This window comes from Vanellus vanellus (genome assembly GCF_965231255.1).
Source record: "Vanellus vanellus genome assembly, chromosome: 16".
In the NCBI taxonomy this organism is placed as follows: Eukaryota; Metazoa; Chordata; class Aves; order Charadriiformes; family Charadriidae; genus Vanellus; species Vanellus vanellus.
This window is the reverse complement of record NC_138921.1, coordinates 2,405,297-2,426,854: the sequence shown is the minus strand read 5'-3', so window position 1 is coordinate 2,426,854 and position 21,558 is coordinate 2,405,297. Positions and strand designations below refer to the sequence as shown.

At 57.4% G+C, this 21,558-nt stretch overlaps 1 protein-coding gene across 1 annotated transcript in view; it reads right to left on the bottom strand.

Moving 5' to 3' along the window:
- Window positions 1-21,558, bottom strand: part of KSR2 (kinase suppressor of ras 2) — a gene marked incomplete at both ends in the record, with an annotated part of 85,858 nt that overhangs the window by 34,179 nt on the left and 30,121 nt on the right. Inside the window, 6 exon segments of the mRNA XM_082491527.1 lie at window positions 1,277-1,445; window positions 4,086-4,204; window positions 5,828-5,895; window positions 8,375-8,458; window positions 9,187-9,256; window positions 19,248-19,429. Of these exon segments, the coding sequence (XP_082347653.1) occupies window positions 1,277-1,445; window positions 4,086-4,204; window positions 5,828-5,895; window positions 8,375-8,458; window positions 9,187-9,256; window positions 19,248-19,429 (692 nt within the window).

The window sequence follows — 21,558 nt, the reverse complement described above, 5'->3', positions numbered from 1 at the left end:
CAGGAGAACTTGTGTTGTTTGGTTGGCGGTTGGGCTGTTTTCCCAGCTTTTGGAAGTGTTTGTTATTGTGGTGATGGATCCTGCCAGTCAAATCACCCTCGCCTCCTTCCTCCTCCTCCTCCTCCTCCTCTCTAGCTGAAGGCTTGTCAAGACAGAAGGGAGGAATCACCGCAGCGCAGCAGGATCAGCAGAGCACGAAGACGCTGTCTGGTTCCTCTGGAGAACTAGTCCTGATCCTCTCTCCTACCGGAACAGTTCATTAACTGTTCGTTTGGGATGCGGGAGGGACCTCAACCTCCCAGCTGCTGCCCCATCAAAGAGGCTCAAGGCCACAGACCAAACAGGGCCACCGGCCCTGGGGCAGCCGTGACTGCTTCAGCATCTCAGAGATGGGTCAGGGCCATGGCTCCCCCTCCTCTCCCCTCGCCAGGTCCTTTTTGGGAGCAGCTGGAGAGGCAGGCGGATGGCTGAGGACAGTTGAGCCCCTCCACGCTGCCAGGAGTGATGCTGAGCTGTTGCCCTCCAGGAAGGGACCTTCCCCGGCGCCGCAGCACTGCCCCAAGGACAGCCCAAAGGCAGCCGCGCTGGGACAGACTTCGGCACGTCCTCAGGTTAGGAGAAGCTTTTGTGGCCATTTAATGTAACTCCTGTGCCCTGCAGCCAGCATGACCAAATGGCCCTTCCACCACCTCTGAAAAGACTGAGCTCCTGGAGCAGAGAGGTCCCCGGTACCCAGACAAGACCCAGCTAGACAAGCTACGTCAGATACCCCCAGCATCAGCTACTCCCCGCTATCACCCCACGCGTGCTGCCAACAAGCTTGTTGGAGACCCGTCACCCCAAAGACACAGTGAAGTCAACCCAAGTTACACCTGTAGGTAAGACCTTGTTTCCCATTTGCTGTTGAGGCAATGCAGCGGGCACACGCCACGGAGGAGTCATGCCTGGAAAGGTTTTTGTAGCCTCAAGCGCAGCAGCAGGTTGCCCACAAAGGTTCTGTTGGCTCCGTTCTTGGGAGGTTTTCAAGCCCAAACTGGATCAAGCCTTGAGCTCTGATCCTGCTTCAAGCAGGAGGTTTGACTCGAGACTCCCAAGCTCCCTCCCAACCCAAATTATCCTAAACTCATCTTTTCTGCTCATTTCTGCTCCCAACTTTTTCCCATCCCAGTGTAAGTCCAGCCAAAGCAAGCAGCTGGAGTAGACCCTTACCCTGAGGAGACCCCGGGCCATGAGCCCCTCTCATTGGGCAGACGTGGAGGTGGGGAGCTCACCATACCTGGCAAGTTGAACTGCTTCTGCTGGCGCGGGCACTGCGGGGAGGGGTGGAGGGGGGACGGGGGCGTCGCGCTGGGCGGCAGCGGTGGGGCCGGCGAGGAAGGGGTAGAAGAGGTGGTGGAGGAGGGGTTGCTGCTGGAGTCCGGCTGGTAGGGCACTGGGATATGGTCCTGCAAGACATGGGGAAGGAGAGAAGAAGAGAGGAGCCGGTGAGAGCAGTGCCGGCCGGTGCCACCCCAAGGTGGTCCAGTGCAGAGGACCCGGGGTGAGAAGCAAGAGCTACACAGGTCATCCCGGTCCCCAGTTTCCAGAACCCTAGAAAACCACCAGAGCCCCAGCCTGGCCTTTTCCAAAGCCATTTGTATTCACAGTTTGCACCGAGGCCATTTCACACCAGAAACGGGGCCCCTCCACGCTATGCACCCACGGCTGAGGGCTCCCCATTTGGGAGAGCCGTGGCCACCAAGACCAGAGGTGGGGGCCGCACCACTGGGGCTTGGTCCTTGGAGACATCAAGGACCTGGCAGCTTCTGCTGACCTCCTTTGAGCCAAAAACCCAGTGCCTCGCTCGTAGGAGGGGGCTGAGCTGGGGCGGATCTGAAAGGATCAGCCAACACGTGCCTTGCCCTTCGTTGACCCTTCCTAATCAAGGCAAGGACCGCAGCTTCGGGTGCGCCTCTCTGGGGCACACTGTGATGGGTGAGAAAGGACCACCTGGGAGCAAACGGGGAAGAGAACCTGCCCAGCTATCTTAGATCTGAAAAGGAAAATTGAGGCCAGGATCTCCCACCTCGCTCATGACCTTGCTGCCCAACTTGGAGACACTTAACAGGGTCTGACCTTCAGCAGCACTGCGCACTCCCATCTCCAGACAGATGAACCCGTGGCAAGATCCCTCCAAGGTTAGAAAAATCTACACCCCCGGCAGGTACTTTTGTCCAAACTGATTGATTTTTAAATGAGATGGGCTTTCCAGGAAACCCACGTACATTTCATGTAGACCATCCTGACATGCGTGACAATCTTGGCTAAGTAAATTACGTTTTAAACCAACACTGAAGGCCACTGACAATAAGATTTCAATGGCCTTCACGGAGAACGGAGTATCTCTACAGAAATGCTTTTAGAGACATCAAAGAAGGTGCCTCTGCTGCATAAAACACATTTATAGGGGAAACTTTAACCAGAGCGGGAGCGCTCAGGTCAAAGCCAAATATACACACACACACACACTGTGCATTATCATGGTTAGAATAAAGCTGGGAGAGGTGAAAGGACTACATGGCAGAGGCAGAAGGAGAAACAGGGCTGATGCCCTTCACACCCAAAGCCTTTATCAGTAAGCTGAGTCACTTCCCCGGTGCCCTCTAATAAAATGAAACAAATGACTGGAAGGACGGCCACTAAAAAGAAAAACACATCCCTATTTCTTTTGAACACCTGCAGTAGCTCTCCAGCCTCAAAAAAAACAAAAAAAAAACAAAAAAAAAAACAAAAAAAAGCCATTTGCACCACCCCATAACGACAGCAACAGAGCAGATCATTACACTAAGGCTCTGCTAAGAGATTTCGGTTTAAAAACTGCATCCAAGAGAGCATCATCTGGTACCCAACCTTTGCTGAGGGCCAGAAGATGCTGAGGTCCGGGAGGAGCTGGGAGGTCCTGCCAGGCTCTGAGAAGTCAGGGTTTTGACAGCCTGTTCCCCCTCCCACCCAAGGTTTCCCTCCCTTCGAGCACTTCCAGCCTGCAAACACCTCACCCTGCCTACCCCACCGTACCCGTGCGTGGCCTGCGGGCCCATGCTAGCTCCTGCTGCCCATGAGAAAGTGTCCGCCGAAGGCAACAGGCTCTAAATTCCAACAAAAATAACCCCTCGCCATGCTATCCCTATTGCAAGCCAGGCGCACTCTCAGGTCTGGCTGGACCAGATTTTACCAGGGACGCAATCAAATCCTGCTCTCGTTTTATTCGTAACAATAAATCAGTTATTTACAGAGGTCTCGGGTGGTAGCAGAGACCTCAAACCACCCCAAACTCAGCTTAGATCTGGAGACTGAGTGGCCACAATGGAGCACGACCGGTAGGACACAGCCTATTTTGAAAGTTCTGATCCCGTTTTATTTTTAAAAGACATAACCTCGGCGGATGCCACCCACGCTGGGAAACCCAAGGGGCGAGACGTCCACAGCTCGGTTCACCCCACCTCAACGCCACGCTCACCCTCGCTCTGCTCCTTGAATTAGCACTGCCCACGGGATTTTTTTTCTTAATTTAAGCCCCCAAACAGGTTTCTAGGCAGCTCCTACCCATGTGCTGCCATACACGCCGGTTCCATAGCAGTGGATGTGCCCGGAGACCCACAGAGCCATCTGCAAGGCTTAGTCCTGGCAGATGGTTGAGGAGCTGGGAGATGCCCCATCCTGGAGACAACCCACCGGTCCCTTCCCCCCCCCAGACACGAGGTCAGGGCATGGCCCCTTTTGCTCTTAAATCCCTTCTTTTGGAAAGTACTCTCCGAGCTGTGCTCCCACCCAGCAAACGGGATCGATGTTCCCGAAGGACGTGCCCTGGGAAAGCTGCTGCTCCTCATGCCAGGAGCATCTCCGCTGGGAGAGCCGAGGCAAACGGGGTGGCTCAAGCAACCCAAGTCGGGTGACATTTGAAAATGCCACCGGCTTTGGCCCTCCCCCGGTCCGCAAGAGCAGCAGCTGCACGTGAAGAGGCAGCAAAAGCCACTGGTATTTCGGAGCCGCGGGGCCAGTCCCCTCTGGCCACAGAGGAGGTGTTCAGGGCCGGTAGAACGACTCACCTTGTTGAGTTTGTTGGTTTTGGGGAGCGTCTGGCTGACGTGCAGATCCGAATACCTGGGGGGTTTCCGCAAAGGGTTGTTGATATCGCAGGGCACCGACTCTGTCCGCACTAACCTTGCTGGATTAAGAAGGGAGAGAGGGGGAAAAGGGGGATGGAGAGGAGGAGGAGAGAGACGGAGAGACATCAAAGCTTCGAAGGAGCACTTGGGGTCAACCCTGCGCTTGCAAACCGCTCTCAAATCGCTCTCCAAAGCGATTCCCCGCCGGCACCTCCGAGCCGCTCGGCTCCTGCCCCGGGATGGCAGCCAGCCTTCAGGCTCCCCCCCCTGCACCCGGGCTACAGCCAACCCCCCCCCGCAACACAGGGGGCTTTAAGCCCCCCCACGGTGGGATGCAAATTGCACCCCCTTTCCTCCCCCCGCCGAGGGGCTGCAATTCGGGGAAGCTCAGCACAGCGCCACCCCGAGAGCTGGGAAGAGGGGGGGGAGGGGGTGGCAGCACCCGGAGGAGGCACCATCCTCTTCCTCGCTGCAGCTTTTTGAGGGCGAGGGGAAGGAGCCGGCTCAGAGCATCCCACTTTTGGTGGGGAGGGTTTTTTTGGGGGGAAAAAACAGACTGCAGAACGCAGGTGCAAAGCAATGCATTTAAGAGGTTGGGGATTTATTTTTTTTGGGGGGGGGGGGGGGGGAGAGGCTGAGGCCACCCCAAAGCCACGTCGCTCCTTGCTCCCGCGCTAAAACACTCAGCGGGCAGCTCCGGCTCTTACAACATCGCCATAACCCCTCTCCTTGGAGCCCATATGCCCCCCCCCCCTCCCCGGCGGCGCGGCACGATGCCGCGTTCCCTGCTTCTCGGTCAGGGTTTGCAGCAAGTCAGAGCACGATGGATGGATGGATGGATGGATGGATGGATGGATGGATGGCGGGGAGGGGTCTTCCGCCCCTTCCACCCAAATTTGCTGCAAGCAAGGGCACGGGGGCCAGAGAGGAGGCTGCAAAATTGCCCCCCTCCGAGCCACAGCAGCCCCGCTCGCCTCGAGAGGTGCCAGCAGCGCAGTGCGTTTCCCCGCAATTAAAGCGCGGAGCGTGGTTTTGGTGGTATTTAATAGACAGCAACGGCCTTAAGAGCTCAAAATTCAAGGCATTGGTCATTGGAAGCGTTTCCCTTAGGCGGTCGCAGTCCTCTGGCCGTCGGGGAGCGCTCGGCCGAAATCTGGAAGAAAAGAGGTGGGAAGCGACGCCCGTCGTCCTGCTGTAAAGTTCTCCCTCCTGGGCGGGTTTTAGGACGGGCTCTCCCGGAGGAGGAGAGCGGGATAAAGCAGCTCCGAAAGCACCACGAGCATCCACAGGGCCACGGCCGCGTCCCCGTGGCGGGGACCCCCATGCACCGCGGGAGCTTTCGGGTCCCACGCGTCCGCCCTAAGCTCTCGACGGTAGCAAAAGGCTCAAACCTGTGGCACTTACCCCGTGCGGTGGGGAATCTGAAAAGAAAAGGAGGCAGGGGGAGGGTGGGTGGAAGTGGTTTGCAATGCAAATCTGCCTCGCCCCGAACGGCTCGTCTCCCTACAAGCGGAAAAAACGGTGGGTAAAATTTTCACAGAGCGCCCAAGCGGTTCGGGAGCCTCCGTCCCGCCGGCCGGCCGTCAGCGAGGGTCGGGCTCCCGAATCGCCCGGGGGGGCTTTTGAAAGTTTTACCTGGTGGCAACATCCACGGAGACGGAAGGGGGAAGAAAGGCCCTTACCTCCGCGGTGGATGATCAGCAGGTGACACGGAGGGGCCTCTTTGGTGCATTTGTTGTGGCACTTGAGCCTGGCGGGGAACAGAGAAAAAGGTGTGAGAGGGGAGGGCGAAGGGGACGCGGAGTGGCACGGGACGGCCGGAGGGATGCAGCTGGGAGCAGGGAGCGTCGCCGCACACCAGGGACACTTTTTTCCACCCAGGAAGGTCACTTGATATGCACAACCCAAATATCACATCCCCCGAGAGGTACCACGGGACAACCCTCCCGCATCCCTGCGGTCCTGCAGCTTGCGCTCGGGAAGACCTGGCATTCCCAAATCGGGCTGTGGGTGCAGGGATAAGAAGCGGTGCGGGATGCACCTCCCAGATCATCGGGGCTGTTGGCTGGGAGGATGCCGGAGCTGCACGCCCTTGGCCAACCGGAGCCATGGCGTGTCCGTCTGTCCCAATGGAGGGGTGCAGGAACCTGAAAACCCTTTCTCTACCAGCCGCAGGGGACCAGGCACCCACCAACCAGCTCCGGGGTGCCCAAAATTGTCATTTCTGCCAACCCCGGCTGAAATAAAAGGAGCAGAGATCCGTACTTTGGGGAAAGGCATTTCCCCCCCCCCCCTGTCTCTGAGCATCCTCCAGCGCTAACGCTGCTTTACGCTTAATTAAATTCAGGGGCAGCGGAGGGGAAGGAAGCGGCTGCCCCGGCCCCCCTTTGGCTCCCGATGAATCTGTGCCATTGTGGCCTCCCTCTTAGCTTTAATACCAGGACATTTCACAAAAATAATGAGAGCATTTACGGCTACACGTTGAATATTCTGCAGAGCTTCGCCTCGGTTTCGCAGAGCCGGGGGCAGGAGTCTACGGAGGGCTTCACCCCCGGGTCATGCATATAGGCATAAGCAGGGTCCCGCCTCCCCCGAAACCTTCCCCCGTTGGTTCTTAATTAGGGATGGAAACGAGTCCCCGGCTCACGATCTGCCGCGACGGCCCCGGCAGAGCGGGGAAACTCACGGGGGGGGGGGGAAAGGGAAAGAAGAGGAAAGGATTTAAAAAAAATAATAAAAAAAAAAACCTCACCAAAAACAAGGGGAAAGGATGAAAAAAAAAAAAAAAAAAAAAAAAAAGACGGCAGCTACAAGTCAATGAGCTGGGTAATGAAAATTCAGGAGCCGTGCGTGTTAGCTTTTATTACAAAGCCGTTCCTAGAGGGAAAGGCAGAGATTAATTCAGTAGACGAGGCTTGGGATGGGGGGGCAGGGGGATTTGGGGTCTGTTTGTTTGTTTGTTTTACCTGCTTGTTCCCCTCCTGGTTCTTGGGGGAAGCAGCGCCGGGGCCGGGTGGCTACGGCAAAGCCGGCGGAACCTAAATACTTCATTCACCCCAACTTTTAATTAACCGGGGAATTTATTCGCTCTTTTCTGAGCGACTACAAGGCAACAGGACCGGCACAGAGCCGGAGCATCGCCGGGGCAGGTCCCAGCATCCCTCCTCCCACGCGGGGACCAGCCCCAGGGCAGGCACACAGCAAAACCTCCAGTTTGCAACCGAGCATCGAATGTAACGGGAATCACCGCTCGAAAAGACGTATATTTGATAATACCGCTTCCAGAAAACCGCCACCAGCGGCAGAGTAACCGGGCATTTCTTGTCCAGCTCGAAATCCCAAGTTGCCAACTCATCAGCATTTAATCAACGGCAACAGCGATCGTTATCACTTCATAGCTCCGGTTAACTCAGTTACCCGCAGACGACGATGGGGCGTATTCCCAGCACCCATCCACAGCAAAGGCAATCCTGTCTCCAGAAGCAGCTTTACTAAGTGCTGATGGCTCCACGATAGTGTGTAAGAGCCGGATTTAAAGCAGCATAAATGGCCCCAGCCTCTGCCTCACTATCTTTTTTCCAGCCCTGCCCAATTTTACGGCCAGCGCAGCCTTTCTCCTTCGCATCGCAGCTTAACTGCGGTTTGGGGTGGGTTGGCTCCTCGGGAAAATGAGGGCCACGAGACTTTCGTTGCTGGGGGGGGGGGGGGGGGGGGGGGGGAGAAAGAAAAAAATAGAGGATATGGCCCGAGGCTGTGGGCAAAACGCATCCGATGCTCAGAGCTGCCCTGCACGGAGGTGATGCTCTCCTCCGAGCCACGCTCAGCCCCCGGTCCAGAGCATCCATCCCCCTCATCTCCTGCGGATAATTCTGCACGTAACCCTATAACGTGGGCATCTAAAGCCAGGCCAAAGGCGGCAGCGAGCGGGGAAGGCTGTCAGGATCTGACTCGGAGCTCTGGCGCGAGCAGAGCTGAGGTCTGGCGGGCAGCATCCTCCCCGAGGACCCGGCTGCTCCCATCCCCGGCACACATGCGCAACCTCAGCCTGGTTTTGGGGTGTTCTTCACCCAATTTCACGTCTCGTTAAAGCTTCCTGCAAGGCTGAGCTGCTGAGAGGCTGGTTGGTCTGCCCGTGCCCGAGCCCCTGCTTGGGTCCACCAGCAAAACCCCAATTAAACCCTTCGTGACATGGAAGAGGGATACAGACAAGCTCCGGCACCGCGCCGTACTTGCAGTTTTTGCATTTTAAGCCGAACAACATTCCTTTCCCGCAGACGGTGCAGGTCTGAGACATCCAATACTTGGTGGAAAACCTGCAGAGAGAAACACGGAGAGCGTCCAGGGAGAGATGAAGCTGCACCGCCCTATCCGTGCTCCTGCGGGAACATCTCCCGGAGCCGCGTTTATCTACCGAGCCCTGATTTATCCTTTCCTTGCTGGCCTCAAACAGTGCTGTGGGCACCTGCAGATGCGTTGAGGCATCTTTCTAGGGATGCCAAAGCACAAATCTCAGCCCTCCTTTGGTTACGCAGATGGGCACGGCCTGCTCCAGAGGGTGTCCGAGCCAGCCAGGATGGGCATTAGCCACCGGCTCGCTGCGGCTCCCCAGCTTTGCCCACCACAGGCTGCGGCCAGAGCCCCCCCAAACACCTCCCTGCCCTGGGGACCCACGTCTCCAGCCCATTGGAGAAGAGGCTGCCCCATCGAATAGCCGCACGAGGCTATTTCCAGTGCTTTTCCTCCTTGAGGTAGATATGGAAGGGCAATAATCCGGAGATGAGAAATTTGCTGAAGGTTGGCGAGGTCACGGATAATATATGGCTTTTATTGATAGCGACTCGAGCCTTATCTAAACCAAATCTGAACTGAAATGGAATTTAAATGGGCTTCTAGGGTAGTACAGCTCAGCATGGGAAACAGGGGGGAACAGCTCCGGGCCCCCCGTCCTGGACCGGAGATGGAAAGGGAGATGATGCTCATCCCCCGGCGTCGCGGGGGGTGGGGGAGGGATGCACCCGGCGCTGCGGCGGGGTCGGCGTACCTGTGTTTTATCGAGTTGCCTAAATCTCGACGGGGGATCTGCGGGGACCAGCGAGGCACTGACAGCGTATCTGCAGGGAAAGAAGAGAGAGGGAAAACCATCAGGTGGTAATACAGGCGAGAGCCGGGGTTTGAGCTTTTGGGGAGGGGAGCAAAGGGTGCGCAGCAAAAAATAGGGTTTGCTTAGTACTTCCCCTTAGAGATGTCCCCCTTTCCGAAAAGCAAGAGGCCTCTGGCTTTATGCTTGGGTCTGTGGGGATATGGGGTCTGCTGTTCCCCCCATAACGGCCCCCACCACCCAGTTTGGTCCAGGGAGAGAGGAGGGAGGTGATGCACCCTCCTCCCCCAACGGATGCTGCTCCCATCTGCACGCGGAGCGGGATTGCGAAGCCGTCGGAGCCACGTCACGCCGTCCAAACGCGGAAGGGAAAACGAAGCCTAAATGGCAACCGCGTCGTTTATTAATAAGACGTCACGTCTCGCGGTCGCGGCTGAACACAAAGCCAAGTGCCAGCCGCTTGGAAGGCAATTTAACCTGTGTTCAAACAGAAGAGCGAAGTATAAAGCAGCCTCGGCACTCTCCTTCGAAGGGAAAAGGAGGGAGAAAGGGTAACGGGACCTTGGCTGGGTAAGGAAAAAGAGATAAGTTCATTAGCACCAGCTGGAGCTGGCAGGTAATTAGCAGCACGGTGCCGTGCTTGGACTCCGCATCCCCCTTCAGCCTCGGCAAGGGCAGAGACCCTCCTCCTCCTCCTCCTCCTCCTCCTCCTCCTGCCGGCTGCCCCGGCCACGGGAAAGGTCCTGCCCCGCGGGATGCTCAGCCCCGGGGAGGGGATCGGTGCCGGGGATTCAAAGGCCGGATTGTCAATAAGGGATTCAAGAGATTTCCCGGGCACAAGCAAGCAGCCCCGGCACGCCGCGAGCGCAGCCACGGCGCCGAGCCGAGCGGCGGACCCCAGCTGCGAGCCCGGCCGTTTGCTCGATATGCCAGCAAATCCCTCGCTAAATACGCTTCCGATATTATCCCTGCGAGCGGGGAGGACCACTGTTTGCTTTAATATCCCATTTTAATATAGCGGGCGGCAGGGTGTTTTAATTGCGCTCTCTTTCTGAAGGTTACATTTACATGCTGCTTCCCGCGCAAGGCGCTCTTAAAAGTCTCGGGAGCATCCGAAAACGCATCCGTCTCCAGTACCTCCCGCCAGCAGCTGCTCCGGCGCCTTCTCTTAACTCCGCCGCCACGGTCCCCATCGCCCCTCGGGCAGAGCCGGCAATTAAGACGTTGAAGGACTACAAAGTCGATTAAGAGAATCGCTGTCCCCAGCCTCGGGTTGGCTGTTTTACACCAGCGGCGTGACAATATTTTTGACCCAGGGTTCTCACCAGCCCTCGAGACAACCCACCCCGGGGCTCCTGGACCAGCATCCCTCCCGCTACCCCAATATCTGCAGCCTCAAGCCCCAGCGAGGATGCTCTAAAGAGCGGGACCACTCCACGCGCAAGCGCTATTCCTCCCTAAGCATCATTTTCTCATCAGTAAATCACATTACACAAATAAGTTTGCCCGCTTCCCCCCCACCCCCCAAACACCGGTCCTCCATGAACTGAAAACCCGGGTAAGAACAGCTCCTCTCCCCGAATTAAATTACAACCTCCGCTTTATCGGCCGCAATTTATTTCCACTAACTTTCAGCTGGCCTCAATTAAATCCTGCCAGCCCGGGGAGGGGGAGAGGGGACGTAGGCAAAGACGGCTGAGCCTTTTAATTACTTTCTAAATGCGCTCCCTGCAAAAACGTATTAAAGTGTATCGGGGGATTTTAACCTCCTGACAAAAATGAGACCTACGTGATTCACGGCTAATTACGTTCATTAGAGGGAGCGATACATGAAGGATCGCGGCGTTTAACAATAGAGCTGCTGTTTGCAGCGGGGAAAACAAGCAAAGCGGGGCAGGAGGGCAGGGGAAGGCGCCCCGCTGCCGTGGGGGGCAGCCCCAGGGGTTTGGGGGGGGAGGGGGGGGGATTTGGAGTTAATTAGTGATTCTCCCCTTTAACCTGTGCATCGGAGATGCTCTCCCGGAGGCAAAGCCGCTTCTCCCCGCGCGACGTCAAATCGGGGCGATGCCCCAAGGGAAAGGGGAGATGCCACAGCGCAGGATGAATATTCTCATTAAAAATAAATAAATAAATAAATAAATAAATAAATAAATATCGCCACAATCAACGGTAATTACAATAATAATAATAAAAAACCAAACAAAACCACACAACCCTCATGGCTACAGGAGCGTGTCTCACCGCTGCGGGGGGGGGGGGGGGGAGGGGGAGAGGGGGAGGGCCAGGCTTTGTCGTAGGGCCCCCGTGATGGAGAAGTGCCAGAGCCGAGGTGCTGTGGTTGCCCCCCCCGGCGCCAGCGGGAGAAGTCGACCCTCAGGAGCTTTGAAGCGTGACAAGCCGCTTGCCCGCCTCCCCCCAGTCCCTCTGCTGCTGGCAGCTCGGCCTGTCCCCCCATCCCGCTAACGACCCCCCGCCATTGATGGCTCCTCACCTCCCCTTCCCCGCTGTCGGTCGTTACTTACGCATTTATCGCCGGCAACCTCCTTTACGGCTTGAAAAATCAGAGCTCTCTCTTAGCCATAATTCCCCTTGGGCAATTTGGGGTTTTTCCCCACCCCCACCCCCTCCTCCTCCGAGGCGGTATTTAACGGGCACAGGTGTAATTTCCCAGGGAAGGATGCAGCTGGTACCCAACTGAGCCGCCCAATGGGGACCCCCCCACCCGAGCATCCATCCCATCCCTCCCCATCACCTTGAGGAACCCTCAAAGGCCAAACCCCGCTCCCCCAACATCGCCGCTGGTGCCCTGTGCCACCCTGCGCACCGATCCCCCCTCCCCCCCCAGGTGCCGGGGGATGCCACTTTCCACCCGAGCACCCCCCAAAAAAAAACCCTCCGCGCTTCCCTTCACCGCAGCGTCACGCAAAGGTCACGGCTCCTGCTCCGCGCGGCACAGCTTATCCTTGAGTCAACAGCCCGCGCTTGACGGGATCAGCCGTGCCGGGAAAAGAGCGGGGAAGGGGGGAAAACCGCCCGGGCGGAGGGTGACAGCCGCCTCCGGCACGTCTCTGACAGCCGACACGGGAGAAGAGCCCTGTCGCCCGGCTCTCCAGCGGTGACAGGCAGCTGTGACAGCCACCGCTGGTCCCTGAGTGGCACCCGCACGCCTCGGAGGTGACGGGGACCGGGATGCTGCCTCGGCCGTGACGCCCTCCTCGCCCCCGCTGCCATCCCGACAGCTCCCCGGTGCCTTTCGGCTGCCGGTGCGGATGTTTCCCTTTCGCTCCCCAGCCGGGAGGTGGGATACCTGGGCATCTCCTGCATGGAGAAAAACAGCCAAAGCTCCCCCGTTTCATTGATTTTGGGGTTTCCAGCATCCCTGGAGGCAGATCAGGAGGGCAATGATGCCCTCAGTAACCCCCAATACCCTCCCCGAATACCCCAGGAGCATCGCCTGGGGCTGGCAGCTGTACCAAACCGCAGCGAAGGGGACCGTGTTTTGGTACGGTATCACCCTTCTTCATCTCCTGGCACCTTTCTGGATGTCCAGGGAACTGGTGTGAACGTGTTATCCATCACGGCGACAGCCCCATAAACAAACCCTCCTCCTCCTACTACAGCAACCAGCCCCAGGCGACGTTCGCATTATGAATGGGAGGGATAAAATCGATGGAAGCGAACTTGGAAAGCGTCCCGGGATGAATCACATCGCAAAGCCGAGGAAGAGCCAGGACACTTTGCACCTGTCTGTCGATGTCCTACAGACCCGTGGCTACCCTGGGCGGCCACCAAAACGCTCCTAGCGCTGGTCCTGGGATGGTGGAGTCCCCCAGAGAGGTTACGGGGAGACACCGGGGCTCAGCCTCCTCCCAAAACAGTTCGACGATCTCCTGGAAGACAACCATGACAGGTCCGATGTATCTCTACCACCCCATCTCCAGGCAGAAATCACAGCCCGGGGGCCGTATCGTGATGGGGACGGGAGATGCTGGCAGAGGTTATTGCCCGCGGGGTCCCAAGCAGGGAGCCAAGCGCACCGGCGAGCTGCTCGGCAGCGAAGGGTGCACCCAAGGGTGCCAAGGCCCTCCACGAGACACCTCGCTCCTCACCCTAGCTGGGGAGAAAACCCCAAATCGCTCAGAGCTGCAGCAGCAAAAGAAACTGCAGCAGCAAAAGAAGCTGCAGCAACGCCCGCAGCAGCAGCAGCACCACCACCACCATCACCAGCTTTCCCTCCCCAGGGTAGAAAATCCACGCAGGATTCAAGCTAAAAAGGGAGTCCACCTGCCCTCTCCCGTTAGTGCGCACGGCGAACATTCCGCGCGCCATCACAGCCCGGTCCCAACCCAGCGAGAGCCCCAGGGTTTCCCTGCGGCGGGGCGGGGAGGTGGGGGGGGGAAGGATGATCCGACAGAGGGGATCATCCCCGGCAGAGCTATTCTCAGAGCATCCCTCTAAGTAAGAAAACAGAGTCACTTTATAATCCCGGCAGTTCCTCTTTGCGGCGTGACAATCCTATTTATACAGCTGAAATGTCATGTTCAGTCGCTTCGCTGGCTTAAATACTCACATTGCGATTTCCTGCCCCCCCCCCCAATTTGCCGCCTTGCCGGGTCAATTAGGCTTTCCCAGACAAAGCTGTATTCTTTGGCTGCGCACAGCGCTGCTGGGGTAGGAAACCCTCCGGTTCCTCGCTGCTGGCCCGATGGTAAGGCAGCCAGATGTGGCCAGTTGTGGGTTACCGGGAGCTCCCAGTTGGACTGCCAACACGGCCGTGGAGTGCTCGTACCATGGCTCGTACCGGCAGCGGGGCAGGTTCAGGGAGGAGAAAACCGCTGGTGGTCACAAAGAAGTGGTGTCCTGCTTGGGAAGTCCTCTGCTGAAAGGCGGTTTGGGCCAGGACAGCATTAAGAAGTGTCTTCCCACGAAGCCACCCCCAGCATCGGGGACAGGACGCCTGCGGAGAGGGTCTGAATGGCACTGACTGCTCACGCACGTACCCCATGGCACCCTTAACATTGGCATCACACTCTCAGGTCCTGCCTGGTCCTTTCCAGCAGAAAAACTGGACTTAGGGCTCCTGGATTCCCAGTGCAGGGCTTGATATACTGAATCCCTCTCCACCGACCATACCTACCCTGCGCCAGCCCTTCAGAGGGCTCTTTCGCAGATGCTCAGGGGCTGAGCAAAGAGCTCTGGTGACATCTCAGCACTTGCCGCTTGCTTGGCCGTCACTGGTTGACCACCCAAGCCCCAAGTAGGCACAGCCAAGCTGCTTCCCGGGCCAGAAGGTCAGTGCCATAAACTGCAAAGTCCTTGGTCACACAGCCAAGAGGCAGAGCCAGGATTGAGATCCAGAAGTGACTCACCAGGGACATGGCCAGAGCAGCACCAGAGGCAACTGTGGATGCAACGGAGCTGATGTACAGGACTGGGCTGATGCATCCAGCTGGGACCCAAGGAGAGGGGAGGTGGGCATCACTGGAGACCACATGAAACCAGCTATGATGGGTTGTCCGGGCTTTGAGGGGTCACTGCTCATAACTCGACGTAGCAGGGGATGCTCCATGGCTCTTGGCTTGCTCCCAGGCCACAGAAAGAGCCTCTCTGCTGTGTGCTGCGGGACGGTGTTCGGCAACAGCCCTGCACAAAGAGGCCTCACATACAGCTTCAGTTTGTGGGCCACTGGGGACAGGCGATGGGTTTTTCTCTCCTGGTATACACAAGGTCTCGGGTTGGGTTGCACTGGCTGCTCCTTTCCTTCTGCAGGGTTGGACACCAGTTGGAGGAAGGGCAGCGGTGAGGACATTCATAGAATGGTTTAAGTTGGAAGCGACCTTGAAGATCACCCAGTCCCACCTCCTGCCCTGGGCAGGGACACCTCCCACCAGCCCAGGTTGCTCCAAGCCCCGTCCAACCTGGCCTTGAACACCTCCAGGGATGGGGCAGCCACAGCTGCTCTGGGCAACCTGCGCCAGGGGCTCACCACCCTCACAGGGAAAAATTTTTTCCTAATTCTAATCTAAATCTCCCCTCTTCCAGTTTGAAGCCATTCCCCTTGGTCCTATCACGACATGCTCCTGTAAAAAGTCCCTCCCCAGCTCTCCTGGGGCCCCTTTAAGGACTGGAAGGCCACAATAAGGTCTCCCAGGAGCCTTCTCTTCTCCAGGCTGAACACCCCCAACTCTCCCAGCCTGTCCTCATGGGAGAGGTGCTCCAGCCCTTGCAGCATCTTCATGGCCTATTCCCTGCACAGCCACGTGCCTGGGTGTTCACTTTTCCGTCTTAGTGCAGCAAAGTCACACACAGCCTCTTTTTTGTCCTTCCCTTCCACACCCTTTTTGTTTTAAATAGTCCAGGATGGGAACAACGTTGTTGGCCCATCCTGGAGAACATCAAGCAGGTGACCTGATCTGGATGCACAGGGTGACACTGGCTGGCCTTGCAGCAGGGAGAGGACAGGCGGAGGGCACAGCCCGGGAGCAATGCCAACCGCCTCCAGGACATCCAGATAACGGAGATGCAAAGAGGCCCTACTAGACGTGAGCCTTTACAATAAAAAGGAGAAGATCCAACCTGATTTCTGGGTGCTTGTAGCCAAGTCACTGGGTCTTGAGTCCTAAATCCTATTTCAAAGTAACAACACGGCTCTGGTGGTCACTTGTTCACCACGAGTGACCAGATGCACCAAGAGAGGGTCCTGGATGGAGCCAGACAAACCATCTCCTGTCCCTCAGCCATAGGCTTGGGCTATTTCAGGGCCAAGCTACAGTTCAAAGGCGCCCCAAAAGTCTTTACTTCCCCCCTTCTGCTTCCCCTCCAAGGGCTGCTAAGGAAAAATTTCAATTCAAAACCAAAATTCCTGCAGGTCCTGACCCTGTGTGAAGGGGACTTTGCCCCTCCAGCAAGATTTGGGCCACAGGAGAGTCTCCTTCTGCAGCTCGCTGCCAGCCCTTGCGCTCTCGCTCCACGTCTGCGAAAATCTATACCCGTCAGGGCAAATCGGCTGTTAAAAATAAGAGAGAAGCATCCAGACACGCATCCGATCAGGACCAGAGATGATTCAGATGGGAGCATGCTCCTGCCACAAGTAGCAAGTCGTGCTGGCTGTTGAAAAGAGATCATCGAGAGACAGCCGGGGTCTCGCCCAGGGCTCGCCAAGCTCCTCTCCCGCATCTCAATCCAACGACAACAACATTTTTTTTTGTTTCAGTGCTTAGGAAAGGTATTCCACATCAATCCAGAGCATACCGGGCGCTGCTGTGCTGATCCCACAAGAGAAAAAGGGGGAAGAGGCATTTTCCTTCTTAAAAGCTTGATGCGCCCATGGTCATAGGGATGGGATGCTGTGGAGAACTCGGCTGCCAAACAGCATCTGTGCCTCAAGGATGGGGATGGGGACAGGGAGGTCCTCGGGATGCGGGGTGGGCATGACACACTGGCTCACAGCCTTGGTGAGCCCCATGGAGCTCGTCCAGCAGCACACAGGAAACCCATCGCACTTAAAAAGGCAACCAGGAATAGTGGCACCCCAGGAGATGGGGTGAGGTGTGATGCCCCCAAACCATGACCAACACTTCTCATAGGACCCACAAGTCCTGGGACTTCAGACCAGCGAGAACAGCAGCAAGATAAGAGCAGGGGACACAAGGACACGCAAAGCATTATAAGAGCGAGGGAAGCCACCCAGGTCCCATAACAGGAACGCTGGACATGGGGAAAGCTGCAGAGATATCTCCTCCTCCCCACAAATAAACGTGCCTCTGCACAGCTTGGCATAACTCATCTTCTCCCCACAAGGTAACGAACCCCGGTGTCAAGCTCCGTTAAACCCCATCTCTCCCCACAGGGCCACGCTCAGCACCCAGCTGCCACGTGCAGGATGCGGCCGCTCTTCCCACAGGATCGCAAACCGGCAACCCAACGTGGGTTGCAGACAGAAACCCGGGATGCAGCTCGAGGACAAAGCCACCGGTACAGAAACGATGGAGAAGAAACACAAGAGAGCTAGAAAAACTGCAATCTAGTGGGATTTTTTTCATCTTGCATCAAATTTTCCCTGTAGGTCGCCAGGAGTGAGGGTCGCTGAGTGCACGGATGCTGATCCTGGAAGGACCAAATGGTTTTACCGATGCTAAAAACCTCTCAACGTGGATCAACCCGCTGGTGCGACCAAGCCCCTCTCTCCACGGCTCACCCCTAGCCCAGAAACCAAACATTCACAGAAAGTTGGAGGACCGAGGGAAATGGCAAGAGACGCCTCTCCAGCAGCGTTAGTCACTTGATAGCCCATCACTTCTCATCGCATCACGTTCCCGCGATGCCACATTACATCAGGTTATCACGCCACGGCATGTAATCCAAGGCGGATGCGTGAGGAAACCTAATGCAACAAGACACGGCGGGGGCTTGTCGAGAACGGGGTTTTATTTCTTGGTTTCTGGTCTGCTAGTCCCCATCGTTCCGGGCTGCAGGTTGAACTCGGCCTGATGCCGCGGGTGGAATATCGCAATGCAAAAACACCCCTCGCTCCCAGCAAATCCGCTGGCTGTGCCGGCAAGAGTCAAGTAGTTGGACATCTCTAGAAATAACATCGCCTGCCCGGTCCCGCTGTCCCCAAAGCCAAAGAAAGGGGAGCAAAAGGATGCCTGAAACGGCTCCGTGATTCTTCAACGATCCTAAACAGCAGCTGACCCAGCTTTACAAAAATAAAGAGAGAAATAAATCGTGAGGTGGGGTTTTTTTTTACGTTGCAGATGGTTGGGAGAAGGCACGGCCGCGGGGAGGCAAGCAGGGCGAAGGAGTTGCCCCATCACACCGGCACCCAGCGCCTACAAACCGGTGCTCAGGGCGGCCGGTGAAGCCGGTGAGAAGTACGGCGAGGTGGAAAACCTGCCAGTGCCGGCGGGGCTGGACGGGCCAGAAGGGGTGTTGCCTGCAAACTCCCTGCTACAGCCAAGAGCCGAGCAGTAAGAACGGCTGGAAGAAGCCCAAACGAACCAGGAAGACCACATTTTTGAGAAAGCAAACAAGGGAGAAGTCTGGGGAGGGGAAGGTGGCGGAAAACCAGCCTGGATATGGTGTCGGAGGAAGTTTTTAGCTGAGCGACAAGAGGCAAGGGGAGCTCGCCCACCCCACGACAGCTCTTGGCGTGCAAATCCCTCCCAGCAGCTGCCACGCGTTTTCTGGGAGGGTTTTGTTTAGGCCGAGCGTCACGCCTCGCTTGTAAAAACTTCAATCCCTGCAGAATTAATCAGGGCACCCAGTCCGAGACTGGGAAATAAGGGTCAGGCTGCTTCTCCCTGGCCGGCAGCAACGCCCCGGGGTGAGCTCGTCAGCCCAAACCCGTCGAGTCCCACCACCAGCATCTCCTGGAAGAGGGCAAATCGCCCCAAGGCAGCCCCGCAGGCAGGATAGGGCCCAGCTGCTTGGGACCAAACGCCGCGGGGTTTGCACCAGACCCGTTTGCATCGGGGCTGGCTTTGCCCGAGACTCCGCGTGGGATGAAAACCCGGCAAGCAGGAGAGGTCCGAAAAGCAGCCTCCTGGCGCCGAGGTGGAACCACGGCTGGATTTACAACGGAGCCCTTGGAAACGTCACTCTCAAGTGACAGCCAGCCGGCGTCACCCACCCAGGCAGGGCGGAAAGGCTTGCGGCTTTTCCAAAATGCCGGTAGCCACCCGCCTGCCCCCATGTTATCGCGACAGGGGACCATATCTGTTTGCATCAACCGCTACGACAGTGGGTTGGTACAGATACAGCCGCACAGAATCACGTTTCCAGGCTTATATTTGCCCAGAAGCACCGCTGTATTCTCTAAACACCCACGCGAGGCACCCGCACGACGGCTGCGCTCACCGCGCAACGCTCGACCCGACCTCCTCCGCGCCGTCGACGCGCAGGCGGATGCCCCGCGTTTCCCACCGTCGCGTCCCCCGCTTGGCATCAACCATCGCCCGCCCCGTGGAAAGGGGACGCGAGGGGGTCGGGGCACTGGGACTTACTTGCTGAGAAGGTGGCTTCGGTGTGGACAGGAGGGGTGGAGGGGAGGAAAGGTGGGTACCCCACGAAGAAGGAGCGGAGGGAGCGCTCGGAGAGGAGCGGGGAGCGCTGCGCGGGGATGTTCTCGCAGCTTCCCACGCTGTTGTGGATCTTGAGGTTCAGGGGTTTGTTCTTCTTCTTGACTCTGGAAAGAAAAGAGAGGTGAAAAAGAGAAGAAGAAAAAAAAAAAAAAATAAAAGGAGTGAAAAGTGAAGGGCAAGAAACCGGGGGGGGGGTTTGCTCACAGGTGGGGAGGAGAGAGCGATGCACCGGGTGGTACCCATAGGATGGCTGCTCACGCGGGGAGGTGCTGTGCCGCCCCATGAGCTCGTGTGATAATTAGACCCGTATCCCTACAAGAACTCTCAATCCCTCCCCATCATCAAAAAAAAAAAAAAAAAAAAAAAAAAAAAAAGGCAGTTTTCATTAAGGAACCCATTGCACTCGAGAGCTTTTCCTCCTGCAAAACCTGGCTGAAAAGGAGGCTCAGTTGGTCCAAAAGCCCCGTCGCCTTGCTGGCTTTATCCCAACCCCGAAATCACCTACTGCCCCCCTCCCCCCATCCCCAGCCCTCCGCGGGGCTGCATCGCCCCTCAGTGCCCCAACCCCAGAGACCTCCAACGCGGAACCCTCCTGCGCGCACCTCGCTGATGGTTAAAAGCCGTGCTCGCCGTAACGTTCCAAGTCCTTGAACATCTTTGCACAAGACCCCAGGTCACTGCCTTGTCCCGTTTGGGCCAGGAGGGCTGGACGCGCTGTTCTGCCCATCTTCACACCAGCTCAGAGGCTGCCAGCACGGGGCAAGGCTTGCTCTCCGAGGCGGCCGTCACGCAGAGCTCATCCGCGTCCCGAAATACCGCCCGTCACTACCAGCCCGGCTTCAAATGGGGGAAACTGAGGCACGGAGGGGTGACGGAGCAGATTCAGACTGCTTCCTGCAGCACCTAGAATGGACTTAGGAACTCACAGTGCTGCGGAGCCCAAGAGATGCTGCAGAGCCCGGGAGAGGCTGCGGAGCCCGGGAGAGGCTGCGGAGCCCGGGAGAGGCTGCGGAGCCCGGGAGAGGCTGATCTCTTGTGCATCACGGTAGGGCTGGTCCCAGTTCCTTCCCACTGGGAGCGAGGCACTGGCACCCAAACCCCCAGCACTCCGCAGCACTCAGCACCTGCTCCGATTTTAATGTCATTTAATGTCACCTACGTCCATTTTTAGGGCCCAAGAAGCGGAACTGAGCGCAGCCGAGGGGTGGACTGCAGCGGAGCATGTCACCCAAAGGTAACGCTATGAGTGGCCCCAACAGAAACCCGAGGAACAGCTCGCCGAGGCACAGGATCGCGCTGCGGACAACCCTAAGCACTGGGAAATGTTCATCAGAAACAAAATGCTGCAGAGCAGGTGGGTGCGAGATGCCCACCTCTCCCTTATCATCCCATTTTTCCGCCTGCCTTGCACTGTGACAAGGACCGGCCATCACTCCGGTGGCTCAGATGGGCCCCAAGCCGCACACGAACATGAGAGATTTTGCCTTTAATTCCACCCCCTGCCTTCAGTTCCTGCTTATATTGTTCGAATTAGGCAAAAAAAAAAAAAAAAAAAAAAAAAAAAAAGCAAAAACCCAACGTGGGAGCAGAGAGGGAGGTGAACAAATCACAGCACCTCCCCAAACCAGCGGCTGAGCCGAGGCGGGAAACCCCGAGCCCCAAACCCAAACCAGAGCTGAGCGGATGCCGTGAGCAGTGGAAATCAGGAAAGTATAAACCCAGGCACTGCTCGCCCTCAAAACGTTGTGTCCAGCAGCTGCTTTCCTGCAGACGCCCATACGCTTATTCGCAGGCACCAGGTCCTGCCCCGCCGCCGTCCCTCCGGGAACGTCGACCGCGGATGCACCCGAGCTCCGACACCCGCTCCTGCCCGCAGGCGAGCCGTGCCCCCGGGGCCACACATCTCCCGCCTCCCCGGGTCCCAGCAGCGCCCAGGGACATCTGGCCGCCCCGGGTCGATAGGAAATGACGGCGCTGCGCTCACCAGCCCGCTCGAGCAGAAGAAAATTAAACCGCCCTCTAATAAGCTAATTGTTTCCTCGCACAGGAAGAGCTGTTGCTGCCTTTGGGGTGGCTGTAATGACTTCTTTGGGCGGGATGGGGGCGGATGGTTGCCTCCAGCCAGGTCCCCACAGAACAACCCTCCTGGCTTAGAGCCTACGGGGGTCCAATGCACCGGCAGCCCCACGGCCGGCGTTTGCCATGCTGTGCCTTGCCAAGGGCATCCAAGCTG